The 16,250-nt window shown below is 47.5% G+C and overlaps 1 protein-coding gene across 1 annotated transcript in view; it reads left to right on the plus strand.

Annotated features, from left to right (window-relative positions):
* Positions 1-15,921, plus strand: part of slc1a7b (solute carrier family 1 member 7b) — a 51,327-nt gene extending 35,406 nt beyond the window's left edge. The window contains exons 8-11 of the mRNA XM_031574254.2: positions 1,250-1,444; positions 12,133-12,267; positions 12,960-13,059; positions 14,762-15,921. Coding sequence (XP_031430114.1) covers positions 1,250-1,444; positions 12,133-12,267; positions 12,960-13,059; positions 14,762-15,052 — 721 coding nt within the window. The 3' untranslated portion in view covers positions 15,053-15,921. The remainder of the gene's footprint in view (positions 1-1,249; positions 1,445-12,132; positions 12,268-12,959; positions 13,060-14,761) is intronic.
* Positions 15,922-16,250: the final 329 nt, after the last annotated feature.

Genomic DNA, 16,250 nt, shown 5'->3' on the forward strand with positions numbered 1-16,250 from the left:
AATGAGAGTGTGTGACCCCACAGATGCCATGTCATGGTGGCCCTTGTGTGTGGAAGAGAGGTGAGGGGGGTCAGCAGCACACATCTGGTGGAGAAAAACAGGCAGCTAGGGGTCGTAACCCCACACACCTGTGTGGGCCAAGTTCATCTAAGGGTCCTGATAAATGTGCACCTAGAGTGTGTGTGTTGTCTGTCTCAGTGACACACACACATACATACCTAGTCCCTGTGCATGCACATGTACACACTCCAACCAACCATTTTTCATCCGACATACAGGATGCCATTGACCTATGCATAATATACCATACTAATTTGAAGGATGTCAGATTCTGTTGCAAAGGGCATCTGAATGTATTTGAATTGTATTAGGTCTACAATGGCCCTCACATGCAATGCTCAAAGACTTCCACATTTCCCCATTCTAAAGATAAACAACATGTTTGTGAGGCTGTCTTTGTGCATTTCATTTTTTATGATGTGCTTTTCCCAGTTCTCTTTAACCTCACACCCGTATAAAAGTCCTCATATGGTTTGCCTGGTGACCCGGTGGAAGGGCTTAGGCCTAATTTAGTGGAAATATATTCACAGAGTAATTGTATTACCCATGTGTTCTTTCATGTCATGTCCTTTCTGATAGGTGAACGAGAGTGAATAAAAGATAGATTCAATTATTTCATGATTTACTGGAAGAAACCTTTTCACGCATTCATTCATGCATTTATATTCTTTTTCTTCATACATATTTATTCATCATTAACATTTCGCATCCATTCATTATTGATGTTACCAAAACAAGATGCTTTGTCATTGAAATCACTTTATATTGTTGGAGCATTATGTGTATTGGAATTGGTCATAATCTTTCTGTTCACTACTTTTGTTAGTCTTTTTTACCAGAAGCAGAATTTTAGCCTGTATCAGTGTGTTGAATTCAAGTTTAAATTCTAACAGAACGGACAGAAACTATGCCTTGCTCAAGGACACTTTGAAGTGAAACAAGTGATGCGCCTAATTTGAACCTAAGAACCTCCTGGTTGCTTGGCAACCACTCTACCTCCTGAACCACTGACAGCCCCTCTTCTTGCATACTGTGTCATGGACAAGGCTTTGTTTTTTGTCTTTATGTTTTTTTTAGTGGACAAAAATTCAAATCCCCTCTGTCTTGTGTTTTCCTCTCAGCAACTATGTACAGATAACACCAGGTCACATACTGATGTGCTTCTTTTACACGTCCTCCTTTTGTCCAGCTCTGCCACGCTGCCTATCACCTTCAAGTGCCTCCTGGAAAACAACCACATCGACCGGCGCATCATTCGCTTTGTGCTGCCCGTGGGAGCCACCATCAACATGGATGGCACCGCGCTCTACGAGGCAGTGGCGGCCATCTTTATAGCCCAGGTCAACAACTACGAGCTGGACTTTGGCCAAATTATCACGATCAGGTACTGCACATTACATAGCATTGTAGTCTGGGGCTCAACATACAGTATATGAGGTCCAACTACAACTAAAGCTGGGGTATTTTGTCTAAAGTGAGCTTTGCAGATTAATCAAAATCTGGATTATATATTAGATCAAAAAAAGTGATAGCTTAAGTATGGACAAATTGCTGTGAGTTTTGGAGTCAGGAGGCCAAATATTTCAGTCGAGACACATTCTTTCAACTAATTTCGATGAAAACAGTATAAATGCTTTTCGTGAGACGTTATTTTTTATGTCTGTAATGATAATTCATGATGAACTATTTGTGTGCTACTGAGCCAGCCAAGGTCAAATAGTGTTAAGGCCACAGTTCATTTCATTCTCTTAGTGAAAGCAGCACAGCTGTGGTATAACCCCCTTCCCTGATAACAAAAGCCAACAGCCGACACGCACACATGCACACACATGCACAGGCACACACGCACGCACACACGCACACACACACACACACACACACACACACACACACACACACACACACACACACACACACCATCTCTCACACATATTCCCACTCAAAGCTTAGAGCATGCTGAGAGGTTATTTAAAGTAGGTTTCTCCTTGCATATTGTGGATCTCCAGTTAACAGCCAACATGCTCCGCAGGGATAGGTTGCATCCGCGCAGCGCTGATCACATGACCTAGCGATTTAAAGTGCAAACCGCAGCAAGCAACGTTTGGCAGCACAGAGAGCGCACAGGGAGAAGCCCACACCAGATGACAAAGGGTCAGGGGTCAATGTAGGTGAACACGGACAGGATACAGGCTCTCCCCAGGGACATTCTGCGATTAGCGAGCATGAACTGATTTCAATACATAAACAATAGAAATGTTGATTTTGGGGCAAACAATTGTAAGCGTTATGAGCCGTAGCTTATTTTTTTTCTGTGGTGAAAAGCAGCGCTGTACAGTCTGGAATGCTGCTGGGGAGAGCGGGAGGGTGTAGGGTGTAGGGTGGGGGTGGGGGTGGGGGCTGAAAACTGGTCAGTAATCCCTCTGTTAAGACAACCATGTGACCTGGGTAAATCACCAGTGCCCTGTCACGCCAGACTTCTATTTTTTATCCCTGTGACACTTCTGGTAGCACTGCTCCATCTGTGTCAGTTTCATTCCTCCCATCCCCCTGCTCTCTTCATATCTCTCTCTCTCTCTCTCTCTCTCTCTCTCTCTCTCTCTTCATCTCTCTCTCTTTTCATCTCTCTCTCTCTCTCTCTCTCTCTCTCTCATATCCTCTCCTCATCTCTCTGAAACCTCCATATTAAATCTCTCCGCCTGCCAACCGCTGTCTGACACAAACCCGTCACAGTCCATGTTTTGATTGGTGCATGAAATACAGTACATTTATGGCATTTTATCATTCAGTTCATGACGTGCGAGAGAGATAAATGGGTCACATAGCTCTGAGAAGTTATATATTTCTTTCCAGACTTTAAATTGGACCGACTTGTGTGAGTGCTAGTGTCAGTGGGGTAGACTGGGGCAATTGGCACTTTCAGAGTTCCACCAGTGTTGCATTATATTCCATGGGGTCTGACGCTGCTTATACTGATTGATGCTTTGGGTTAGCCGAGTTTTCTACATCTGCTGGGCAGTAGCGCTGTCCCTGGCTCACACACACACAGACTCACACACAGGCACACACACTTTCACACTCTTGCTCTCTCACTCTCTCTCACACGTACACACACACACACACACACACAGGGGAGTGATCTGGCTCTGATTTGCCATCATCTGAGGGAAGAGTTAGCATCTTAGTAGCCAGCAGGGAAGACAGAAAACAACTGATAGCACTCCTGCTTGATTAATGTCCTTTTTGGAGGATTGGGTTGTACTGGGGTGGAATGTGGTGCTTAAAGACATGGCACACTGTAGATAGCTTGTGCTGTCAATCAACATACTGAAAAGGCCTCGACCGTTTCCTTCAAGAACATACGTTCCCTACAATATTCTTTTGGGCAAATCTCCCATTCTATGTGTAGTGTGTCAGAGCCCTTCAATTACTGATTATGTTCGTTTCTAGGCAGCCATGGCCACTTAACCTTGTGCACAAAAAGCTTTCTGGTGAAGCCACTCGTATCTAATGGTTTCCTTGGAATGACAAATTGATGGTAAAGTTCGGGCAAATGGATGAGTTAAACGTAAGCATGTACAACTGAGCTATGGCTGAAATTCTCTATTCTTTGATTTCCCATCATTGTGCCGATAAGGCAGGTACTGCGACTCAGGCTGATGATGTAACCCTTTAGTCAACAGTGAATGCCGTATAGTATTAGTACAACATTGTAGTTATTTGCTATTTCTCGAATGAATCAGATACAAAAATAATAATAAAAATCATAATAATAATAATAATAATAATAATAATAATAATAAATCTGTCGGATTTGTAATAGTTCTGTCCAACCATGTTGTGGTGCTGGCACACATCTTGCCTATTTTATTACTTACCTTAGTGGGCACAATAGCCTTGTGTAAAATCGTGAAGAATCTAAATGAGAGTGTTTTTTTTTTTTGCTGTGAGACATTCTTTTATCTATTTGCAAGGCCTAGCCCTGGAACATCTTTTCTGCCTCCCACACCCCTGTCTGAGGCGTCTTTTGTTACCAGAAGACCCCTTGCTTTGACCCGATCGAGAACCTAGTGATAGTAGTCTTTCAAAGAGTTTGAAATGCATGATTGGGCTCTTTGTGCAATCTTCAGCCTACACACATATATTAAACTGTGCACCACTCATATTAATTCCTGCTTCCTACATGTCTGTTGTACCTTTCATCCAAAGACGCAGCCCAAAGTGTTTCACAATTGTTAACACACGTTTTTCAAAACAATAACGGCTTTCTCAAAACTGCACACAGAAAACGTCTCGGTTACTTACGTAACCTCGGTTCCTTAAGCAGGAACCAGATATAACAGTATGGTACATGACACTAGTCATGAGCCTAAATCGAAGCATTTATCCATTCACGCCTGAAAGGCCGCGAAATCTGTCAGTGCGCACTCCTGAGCCCGCCCCCTCAGGAGTCTATATCTTGGATTACGCACCAGATCTCTGTCTTGGAATGAAAACTGAGCAAGAATATCAAACCAAGGTCACACTGTACACGCCAACTTTGTTATATCTGGTTCCTGCTTAAGGAACCAAGGTTATGTAAGTAACCGAGACGTTCCTTATCGCAGTTCACTGCGATATAACAGTATGGGACCCTATACATTCCTGCGTGATAATACAGTGGCAGCCAATCACACACACCAGCTTTATTGAAGCCTTTGCCCTCATAGAGGTTCATACGGCCGCTGGCGGTGAACATATTAACAGGGCAACCTTTATCATAGGCGGCATGGATCCGTGATCCTGCACCTGTAGGAAACCACCCTGGCATGTTTCATGTGCAACATAACATGTAGACACCAATGAACACACTTATCATATACACCGTTCTCATGCCAGGGGATTCAGAGATCGCTTGCCCGCAGAACGCTATGAAGAAAACTAGGTTCAGCCACATCTAACATATAGAATCTAATGAAAGTGTGCTTGCAGCTTTGCAAATATCTTCCACTGAGACGCCCTTTAGCAAGGCCCAGGAAGACGAGACCCCCCGCGTAGAGTGCGCATGCAACTTCTCCGGGGGATCTAAAGACAAGCTCTTATAAGACAACACGATATCCTCTACTATCCAACGGGAGAGGCTCGGTTTTGATAGAGGTCTGCCTTTTGCACGTGCGCCAAAGCACACAAATAGCTGATCTGACTGTCTGAAAGCTCTAGTGCGCTCTGCGTAACAGCGGAGAGCGCACACTGGACAGAGCTTATTCAAACGTTCCTCCTCTGCTGACGCAAAAGGAGGAGGCGAGAAAACTGCTAATTCAATCACCTGATTGCGGAATGGGGTTACCACCACTTTAGGTGTGTAAGCAGCATTAGGTTGCATAACCACTCTGTCACCAGCGATCGAGAACTGAAGGCACGATGGGCTGACTGACAGGGCTTGCATGTCACAGACACGCTTTGCTGACGTTAACGCCAGCAGCAGCGCAGTCTTTAAAGAGACAAACTTTATGTCCACTGTCTCCAGGGGCTCGAACGGAGGCCCTGTGAGAGCACGTAACACCACTAGCAGATCCCAAGAGGGTATGAGGTGTCTCTCTGGCACCCTGAGCCGTCTCACCCCCGCCATAAAGCGTGACGCTAGCGGGTGACTGCCAGGAGAACTGCCATTAATGCCTGCGTGGCAGGCTGAAATGGCAGCCAGGTACACTTTGAGAGTGGAAGCCGCCTTCCCCTCATCAAACAACTGCTGTAGAAATGCGAGAATAACGCCCAGCGCAGTTAATGGGGTCATGCTGACGCGCAGCACACCATCGTTCAAAACTGCGCCACTTCAGCGTATACAGAGCCCGTGTCGGCACAGCTCGGGCACTCTGTATTGTAGCCACCACCGCATCCGACAAGCCTGACGCTATGAGCCTGCACCGTTCAGGTGCCAGGCTCTGAGACGCCACCACTCCGGATGGGGGTGCCACACTGTCCTGTGCGCCTGCGTTAGGAGGTCTCTCCGCAGAGGCAGCTCCCAAGGCTGCTGCAGTGACATATTGACTAGATCTGCCGCCCACGGCTGATTGGGCCAGTGGGGGGCTATCAATATCAATTCTCTGCCCTTGTCCGCTACCCTGCACAGCACTTGCTGGAGGAGCGGGATCGGGGGAAAAGCATATAGGCGTAGATCTGGCCACTGGTGGCCCAGCGCGTCTATGCCTAGTGGGGGGTTGTCGCCCCCCTAGCGAGAACCAGAGCGGGCAGCAGGTGTTCTTCCTGTTTGCGAACAGGTCCACCTGCGCCCTGAAAAAATGCACCCAGATCTGTTCTATCACTTGTGGGTGTAGACACCAGTCTGCTGCTCGAGGATCGCCCCTCGATAACAGGTCCGCACCGTAGTTGAGGTGACCTGGTATATGAACTGCCCTGAGGGAAAGGATGTGCCTCGCTGCCCACAGGAGCAGGCGAGTCGCCCAATGGTGCAGTGACTGGGAGTGCACTACGTCTTGATGGTTTATATACGCCAAGGCCGCAGTGTTGTATGTCCTCACTAAGGTTCTATTGCTCGTAGCTTGAATATTCTCTCCCTTGTACGTCGCTTTGGACAAAAGCGTCTGCTAAATGACTAAATGTAAATGTAAATGCACTAACACATGCTGACCACTCAGTCTGGGCAGAAAGTGTCGTAGAGCCAGGACTACTGTCCGCAGTTCTAACACATTTATATGAGACGCGGCCTCTGTCACAGACCAGAGACCGTTCACGCCTCTTCCTTCGCAGACCGCCCCCCACCCCATGGTGGAGGCGTCTGTGGTCACCACTACGCGACGCGACACTATGCCCATATTGCCCGACGCGGCGAGAAACCAGGGGGTTCTCCAGATCGCCAGGGCTTTCCTGCATCTGGAGGACACCACTACTCTGCGGTGCCTGTCTGTGACTGCATTGAGCCTCATAGACAGGTACCATATTTGGAACGGCCGCATACGCAACATCCCCAGCGGGAGTGTGATAGTGGCTGACGCCATCATTCCTAACAGGCGTTGGCAGCACAGCGACGAGACTGACTGTCCCAGTCGGAACTGGCACACGCATGTTTTGATGGCATTTATTAGTTCTTGAGACAGCCTGACCTCCATGGAGGTGGAGTCTAGAATCATGCCTAGGAAATGCGTAATTTGCTTTGGGCACAGAACGCTTTTTTCCCTGTTTATCACGAAGCCCAGTCGATACAGGTGCGCCACCACTAGATGGCCGTCCTGCACAGCTGCAGCCTCTGAATGAGCAGCTATTAACCAGTCGTCCAAATAATTGTATACGCGTAAGCCGCGTAGACGTAATGGGGCGATGGCTGCTTCTACGCACTTTGTGAATACCCTCGGCGCTAGAGCTAGGCCGAATGGGAGTGCGTTGAATTGGTACGCTATTCCTCCGAATGCAAACCTCAGATATCTCCGATGTCTGTGGTGGATCGGAACGTGGAAATATGCGTCTTTTAAGTCTATCGTGATAAAGCAATCGTTTGGCCTTATAAACTGCACAAGCTGGCGTGGGGTCAGCATTCTGAACCGTAGCGGCATGAGTGCTTTGTTTAACACACGTAGATCTAATATTGGCCGATAATTCCCGTCCTTTTTTGGGACCAGGAAGTAACGGCTGTAGAAGCCTGAAGCTTCCTCCTCGGGAGGAACTATGCTTATCGCTTCTTTTCTGAGCAGGGAGACTACCTCTTCCCGTAGGAAGTGAGACTGCTCTCGCTGCACCACAGATTGGATCACTCCGCTGAATGGCGGAGGGAGACGGGCGAATTGCAGCACGTAACCCTTTGTGATCGTTCTTAGCACCCATGGTGAGACTGCGCATGCTCGCCAACTCGCCGCACAACCAGCCAGGTTGTGCTTTGAGTTGAATTTGTCGGGAACTAACCCGCTCATGGTCAATGAGTTTAAACCTAGATCTACACCCACTCCGCCTAGGGAGGGGGATGAGATCTGGGGTTGCCCCCTCATGATTTTGAAAGTCGCACAAGCATGTCTGGGCACTGCGCCATCTGGGACAGGAGTTAGGACATATGAGTGTGGTGCTTGTGAGAACCTGCTTACCGTGCTGGACATGATTTTCACATGTGAGCGACGGGCTGATTTCTGTGGAGGCGGTGTGGGCTCCACCGCTCCCCCCTGTGTGACCACTGGTTGACTGTCACCATCAGGAAGCATGAGGCTTACCTCTGCCCCGCCCGCGGCGAGCGGAGTGCTGTCGCGGGGCCTGGGCTGCGCCCTGGGCAGGGCGCGCAGCTGGCTGCTGCTGTGCTGCAGGCTGAGCTGGAGGGCGGAAGGGGTGTCTCTGCCAGCCTCGCTTAGTGGGCACCTTCGCTGGAGGAGCTGGCGAGCGGAACCCGCTTCGCTTCTGGCCCAGTGTGGGTGTGGTGTGTCCTGAGGAGGACGTCTCACCCGGGCCGCTAGAGCGAGGCATCCAAGCCTGGAATACCTCTCTGCTCTTTTGCTGCTCCTCGAACCTGGCAGCCATTGTGACCACTGCTTCACCGAAGACGCCCTGGACAGAGACCGAGGAGTGGTGCTTTCTCTCTGTCTGAGAGCTTAGCCAGTGATAGCCACAGAGACCTCTGGGTAGCCACCGCGGTACCCATCACCCTCCCCAGTGCCTGTGAGGTGCACCGGGTCAGTCTGAGTGACAAATCCGTCGCGCGACGGACTTCTGCCACTGACGGGTGATCTTCCCCCAGCGACAAGGCAAGCTCAGTCAGGAGCTTTGCCTGATAGCGCTGTAGCAGCGCAGCCGTGTTGGTTGTGCAGGCAGCCTGCCCTGCAGCCAAGTAGGCTTTCTCTGCCAGCTGAGCCTGGTGCCTGGCCACCCGCGTAGGCAGGAGAGGCTTCTGGCCGAGGCGCATCGTGGGGGAGGCGGGCGAGAGGTAGCCCGCTACTGCATCCTCCACCTGAGGGAAGGAGAGGTAGCCACTCTCACTAGCCCTGTGGAGCTGCATGTAGGGCGCGAACCCCGGCACCGGGGCCCGGCCCGTGTAGGGGGTCGCCCATGTCGCCTGCAGTTCCTCGTGCACCTCCTCGAAGAAGGGGATGCAGCTGGGAACTGGCGCGGCGGGGCCAGCATAAAACTCCCCATCCAGCAGCGAGGGCCGCACACTGGGAGAGGGAGGGAGAGGGAGCCCGAGGCAGCTGGCTGCTCTCAGCGCAACCTCGTGGAGTTGCTGGCCCAGGATCCGTGACGAAGTAGGGGGTGTATCCACCCGCGGCTTAACATCTTGGCTTGTCTGCATTGCCTCTGCGATTGAGCTGTGCTCATCGGAGTAGTCCAGCAGACTATCATCATCTAGGCCGATGTCCAGCTCGAGTTCGGGCAGGACACCGCCCAGTGGTAGCTCCTCCGCCTCGCTGCCCGCAGCCCCAGGGCTAGCAGGTGGCGGTGACGGGGAGAGGCCAAAGAGTGGAGCTGCAGCTGCACGGCGGCTGCTCTCACTCACAGAGCCCACGGCTGGAGGCGCACTCGGTCCTACAGGGGCGTTAGCCCCGGATGGAGCCGGTGCAGCCCCCTCGGCGCCCTTGCGCTCCCATAGCGCAAGGCGCCTGGTAGCCTTAGCTAGCGTGAGGCTAGCACAGATGGCACAGACAGGGTCATCGCCCGAGAGCGCGACCACTGCGTGGTCCCTGCCGAGGCAGGCCACGCACCGACGGTGGCGGTCACCCTTGACACGGGTGTGCCCGCAGTCGGGGTAGTGTCTGGACATCTTTTTTAATCTGAAAGTAGAGAAGAGTATTAAAACACAAGCACACTATCAGCAACGAACACGTTGTTAGAAAGCTAGCAGGCTAGTCAGAAACTTAGCCAGCTAGGCAGCTAGGATAGCAGCTACTACTTCCAAAATTAAGTTGAGCCAACGAATTTTGCAGCGCCCTGAGCTAGTGAGGGTTAAAGAACCCGGATAACTCACCAACCCGTAGAGAGCAAAAGCACACAAAACTCTTTGACTTTTGGTAGCGTAGAGGATACACTCGGATCTGGCACTTTGTTTCTTGCAAAGTTTTCAAAAAGACAGAGATCTGGTGCGTAATCCAAGATATAGACTCCTGAGGGGGCGGGCTCAGGAGTGCGCACTGACAGATCTGACAGAAAACACAATCATCGAAATGGAACACCATGAATGACAATGACTCTGGAGAATGAGCCATTTCTCCTTTAGTAAAATGTCTCAGTGTAGGCCTACTTTTTTCATAGTCAAACATAAAACAGCACACAAATATGCAGCAAAAAAAGTTTTATTTCGGTACACACAGAGAAAAGTACAGTACTGTAAACCGTGTGATACCGTTGTTCTCACAAAAAATATTTACAATTTCAGTCTCCTGTTCGGCGGTGAAAGTGTGTGTTCTTCCTCCACGGTGTGGTTCACTTTCAGTCCTGCAAAATACAAATACTGTGAGCACAATGTATTCTATTGATATGCAGTATTACATTACACAAGGCAAATAGATTTCGTACCTGTTCTCCATCCTGAAGTTTCTAATGATGGCAGCAACTGTGAAGCGGCTGAGAATTGGTTGGACACTCTGGCCAGCCTCCCTCATGCTCAAACCATGGTTGAGCACATGGTCTACCACAGCGGCCCAAATCTCATTAGAGATGACCATTCTCCTTCCTCTTCCTCCTCCTTGTCCTCCTACTCCTCCTCCCCCTTGTCCCCGTCCTTCTTGTCCTCCTCTTCCTACTCCTCTCACTCTTACCCCTCTCCTTCTCTGGTTGTTGATCTCTTCAAAGTTCTCCATTGTTTACCAAACAAAACAGAGGCTCAAGGCACTTTTATGCTGCAGTCCTCATTGCAAATTGCTCAACCGACCTGAATGTTTAGAGATTTGACTATTTGTGTGTTGTAGGTTGATGCTTTGAGATTTTACTTGAGAAGTGTGTGCAACAACTGAACATTGTGTGTAGTGTTTTGACAACAAGGTGATGTGTAATTGACATCAGAGTGTAAACAAGGAAAATCAGAGTCTAATGCAGATAAGGGAGTGTGAAGTAGTGCCAAATTGGGTCGAGCGATTGGTACATGAAGTGAAGGTTGTGCAAATTGTGCCGAATTTTCGCTTTTTGAGTGTTAACAACTGTGAAAAACTGTAACAGAAAAGCAAAACAACCACAGCTATGTATGAACATAAGTAAATAGAGGTTTAAAAGAGAGAGCTTAACAGTGGCAAAGCACAGTATCAGATTAGAAGGACATGACAGTATGACACGATGACACAATGAAAACCAATGGACAGCGTGTGCTCAGTGAGGCCTCACCTGAGGCAATTTCAAAATGGCTGAGATTTAACCAAATATGGTTGTCTCTGGGCAGATGTGGCAGATTTGTCTGTTTACTATGCACACTCTGGCTCCAAAAAGCACTTACTGCGTAGACTCTGGCTCCAACTTTGCCAATTTTGGCTTCATTTCCTCAAACATGACACCAGGCTGTCCATCTTCTTGGGTAAGACACATGAGAATCAGAAAAGGGGAAAAGTAGTATTACCTGTTACTGAGGTGTCTCTAGAATGTTCACCTTCAAGGGATGTACCGTTACACATGTATAAGAGATTTGTGTTCTCTCTGCAACACCACTCATTCGGTAACTGTTAATTATATCTTGATGCTTCAGTTAGTTTTACGTTTTAAAGAAAGAAAGAGTGTTGGTGTCCAATACTTATTGTCAGATCTACTAGTCCCAGTCTCAATGTTAGATGTCATACCTTAGATATGTAGTATCTTAGATGCCTGCATCCCATCTAAATTAAATGTTTTACTTTGCTTGAACACATTAAAACATACACTTCTATTAATCTATCAAAATTTAAACCAGCTCATATCAGAGTGAACGATGCACAAAATGATAGTGGTTTATTTATTTTTCGATGGCTTTGTCTGATGGCTTTGCACTGCCAGATGTCACATGTCACAGTAGTTCTCAAACTCCAAATCAAAATATCGTAGATGGCAATGGAATTCTGTTTGGAAGATAGTGTCTACAAAGTCAGCTGTCATCATTGGCAGGCAGTAGAATCTGCTAAATTACATTGTTTGTTTCTGTTCTTTCTCCAGTATCACAGCAACGGCAGCTAGCATTGGTGCAGCTGGAATTCCACAGGCTGGCCTGGTAACTATGGTGATTGTGCTGACATCTGTTGGCCTGCCTACTGATGACATCACGCTTATCATCGCAGTGGACTGGGCTCTGTAAGTACATTGGGGTTGACCGGGTTTATTTACCAACCTGAACAACACAAACAAGAGCACATTTTTTATAGGATTCTGACCAATTTCCAGGAACACAGCATTTCTGCTGGAAGTCTGAATGCCCCTCATCTTTGTCCAGTGTTTCCACTATGCATTAACCTGTCTGTCTTGGCCAAATGCACATTAGTGAAGGCATGTTAAATGATCTAATGACTTGAACATTAGTCCCCATCCAATTCCGTTGTCAAAATGCTTTGATGATCTGGACTTATATACTGTTCTTATACACTGTAGCAGACCTTGGGGCTTCATCATAGACCAGGTGGCTGTTAGGGTTACAATATCATTCTACCAGTTGTGCTGAATCTAAAAAAGAAATACATTTTATTTTTAAACCACTGTTCAGAGCATGTCAGAATCACCAAAGTGGCATGGTGGTATGGGGTTAAATAGTGTCCTCACTGATTGTTCACCTGGGCCCCTCTTACTGTGGGTGGGAACCCAGGGAAGATGTGAGGGGAAGGGGCAACCTAGGCCAAATCCATTTCAATCTATGCAGTATCCATCCATCAATCACACATAGTGCATTATGCGACTGCTTGTTCGTTGTAAACAGATTGTTGTACACGAATCCCCATAATGCAGATAAGCAGCTTTTTGTTTCTCACGTCAGTCCTTGACTGTTTTCTCAGGGACAGATTCCGTACCATGGTGAACGTGATGGGAGACGCCCTAGCCACCGGCATCATGGCACACATCTGTCGGAAAGATTTCATGAAGGAGGGAGATGGGGTAGGTCCTCTTGTGAACTGCGTTTATAATGTTGCTCTGCTACAGATAAACATTGTTAATATTGTACTCATTTTGTTTGTTTGCTGTTTTCGTTTTCAAGTAAATGCCTGAAGTATTGACATTTCAGGCAACGGAAATCTTCTGCTTAAAATAAATATGTCATTTCCATATGGCTTTGTCTATCTTGAAGCAATCAAGTTTGTAGACACAGACCAGCCATTAACTGTGCCCATCAAGAGTAAATAAATATATGCGTATAAATAAAACCAGCTCACGCCAGGCTTGTGTACTGAGGTAAGGCTTCTTCCACGCCGTGGTTATAGCCTTCCATTTTTTTATGTCCATTTCTTACAGGGCATCAGACATCCAGTATTGGGTTATTGTATTATCCAGTATACAGACATGTTTGCATGGTGGGCTCACTGCATTCTCTGTGCTTAAAGGCAGGACACAAATGCACGGCACTCATGAACTCAGGTTTAAATGATAAGTCTTTACTTTTCAAACAAGAACAAGGCGTTATTTAGAGAAAATGGGTGTGGTGCCAAACAGGTAACACGCTCTGATTGAGTGAAGGTCAGATAGCGGGATCTATTTGATCTATTTTATCTGGGATCTATTTGATCTATTCTATCTGGGATCTATTTGATCTATTCTATCTGGGATCTATTTGATTGGCCGTAGGGGTCAACCAAACAAAAGAAAGGTGGGAGTGACCGGATTACTTTTAAAAAGATGAACGTGCCATTCATACCGTAAGATCAACTGTTGAAAGGAAAACAGAAAACATTTTCAGTATAGATACAGTAATTTGTGCTACATTTTAAATTAAGTGCATGGCAAAGGTTTGGCAAATTCATACATGTCATAAGTAAGGCTTGAGAACTGCACAACCGGGCATGACAGTGTTCAGGAAACAGTTTCTACGGTAACTGAATTAGCATTACAACTCTTCATTCTTTAGTAGGCACCAGAGTAACAGCGTGGAACCACAAACATTGACAGACCAAGAACAGAACAAAACCAAGGTTGTTAAATGCACAAGACTTAACAAGATAACAAGACACAGATGGGCAGGGAACAAGACATGGCAGGCAGTAATAAGAGAGGCGTGAACAGAGAGTCAAGGAACAACTGAGGAACATGGCTAAATAAAGGAAGTAAACACACATCGCCACTCCAAAATAAAGACCAACACAGCACAGACAGACACCAGAACGTGACACATCTTCATGAGCAGAGTTCAGCTCAGTTCAGGCTTGTTGTGTTCAGAGGTGAGGCTTATTCCACGATGCAGTCATGGCCTTCCGTTTATTAACTCCATAACTTATCTGACATCTAATATTGACATAGAAGCAGTCCGTGCTTGCTTGGATATTGACCCATGGTGGCCTTACAGCATTTTCTTTTCTCAGATAAGTGGAACCTATCAGGGCCACTGGTCTCACTGTTCAAGTTAATATAGGTTCTCAAGCAGAGCTCTGTATTTTTCCTTCCTATAAAGACAGAGGCCATGGACCTGTACCAGTTCAGTAGACTGGATAATTGTCTTTGCTTAAGGCCTTTCTTTTTTATTTTTTTCAGACTCTCTATCACCGACTTCCTTTTATTTTCACTATTGCTGACCCGTGTTGTATTGTTCTAATCAATCTAATCTCTCCCACTCTCTCTCTCTCTCTCTCTCTCTCTCTTTCACTCTCAGCAAGTGCCGCTCATCTGTGAGACCAAGCCCATGATCTGCGAGACCAAGCCCATCAACATCCAGCAGCTGATGAACTGCCAGCAGAACAACGGCAGCTTCCAGCCCCACCCTCCCGGGGGGCACAAGCCCGACCACATCCCCCCGGACCTGGCTCGCCTCATGCAGCTGGAGGAAGGGGTGCGACCCCCACCCCCGGAGCGAAAGAAGCCCCCCATCCCTCCGCGTCACCTGAAGAGCAAGGACAAGGACCATTGTGCCATCGACATGAACGGCCTGGAGACAAACGTATAGCCCACAGGCTGGGGGGGAGCTGGGTGACCTAGGCCCTCTAAGCGTGTGGGGGTCAACGTGAGGGGCCGACCATGCGAGCAGAAACTGGAAGAGACGGATGATGTATCGTCTTAGATATATTAATAAGACTGATCGATTGTTTAAATGTGTTTGCTTGTTTGTTTGTGTGTGTGTGTGTTTGAGTTTTTGAGTCTTTGAGTTTTTTCTCCAAGTGTGAATCCTGAGAAATACATGAAAGCATATTATTATGACTTTGGTCTTCTCTGGGAGACTCCAAGAAGAGGGGAGTGTGGAAATGCCTGTTTTTGATGTACTGGGAACAAAAAAATGGCTGCCCAAAGCCAAGGCTTACAATATGAAGGAAACATGAACGTGAGAACGTAAGGTGCACGTGAGAACGTTTCACCATATGGAGAGAACAGAGACTCCGGCATCAGTGGTAGCCGCTGAAACATGGCCGCCTTTACCCCTGTGGCCAAACTTGATCGGTCCAAAAAAAACGCTTTGCAGAAGGTGCTCTTTCTTTATGGCTGGGCAGAGGAATATCCAACACGGCCCTGGCAGAATCCCTGAGGAGGAACTTGAACATAATCTCTCCTCTTGAGATGAGAGGAAATGGTTTTTTTTCTCTCTCTCTTGTATATATGGATGTGTACTATCAAAATTGTTTTTTTTTTTTCAATTTTATATTATCTATCTGCCATGTTTTGATTTGTTGGGCAATAATCCTGCAAAAATCTTACAACAGTACTTAATGGGAAAAATATAATATTCTAGTTGCGCCTCCTAACCCCGCCCTCCTATCTGCAATGCTGTGCATGACGCTTCTCTTCCATATGCAGAACACCCGCTTAGCAAAGAGTGGAGGAAATCTCCTATTTTTCGAATCTTTGCCTTATGAGAAGGAGAACATGAATCCAGAGAATGAAAGAGAGAGTTCAGACACCTCCCCCACACCTACACACATTCTCATTCACACTGGCAAGGCAGGCTGAGCCGACCACACCTGCCACCCTTCAGCCACTGCACAGATATCAGCCCCCTCTGAAAGTAATTTGTCCTTGAGGTCTGCGATCGGCTGGTTTGGCCTGTCCTGTCTCCCACTGCTCTTCTCTGTGCCACTTTAGGACAGGCTGCACACACAAACGCCTCTGGTCCTTTCTGATAATGTGAGGGATTATCAGGAGGCGCTAGCACC

Source organism: Clupea harengus, chromosome 10 (genome assembly GCF_900700415.2).
Source record: "Clupea harengus chromosome 10, Ch_v2.0.2, whole genome shotgun sequence".
Lineage (NCBI taxonomy): Eukaryota > Metazoa > Chordata > Actinopteri > Clupeiformes > Clupeidae > Clupea > Clupea harengus.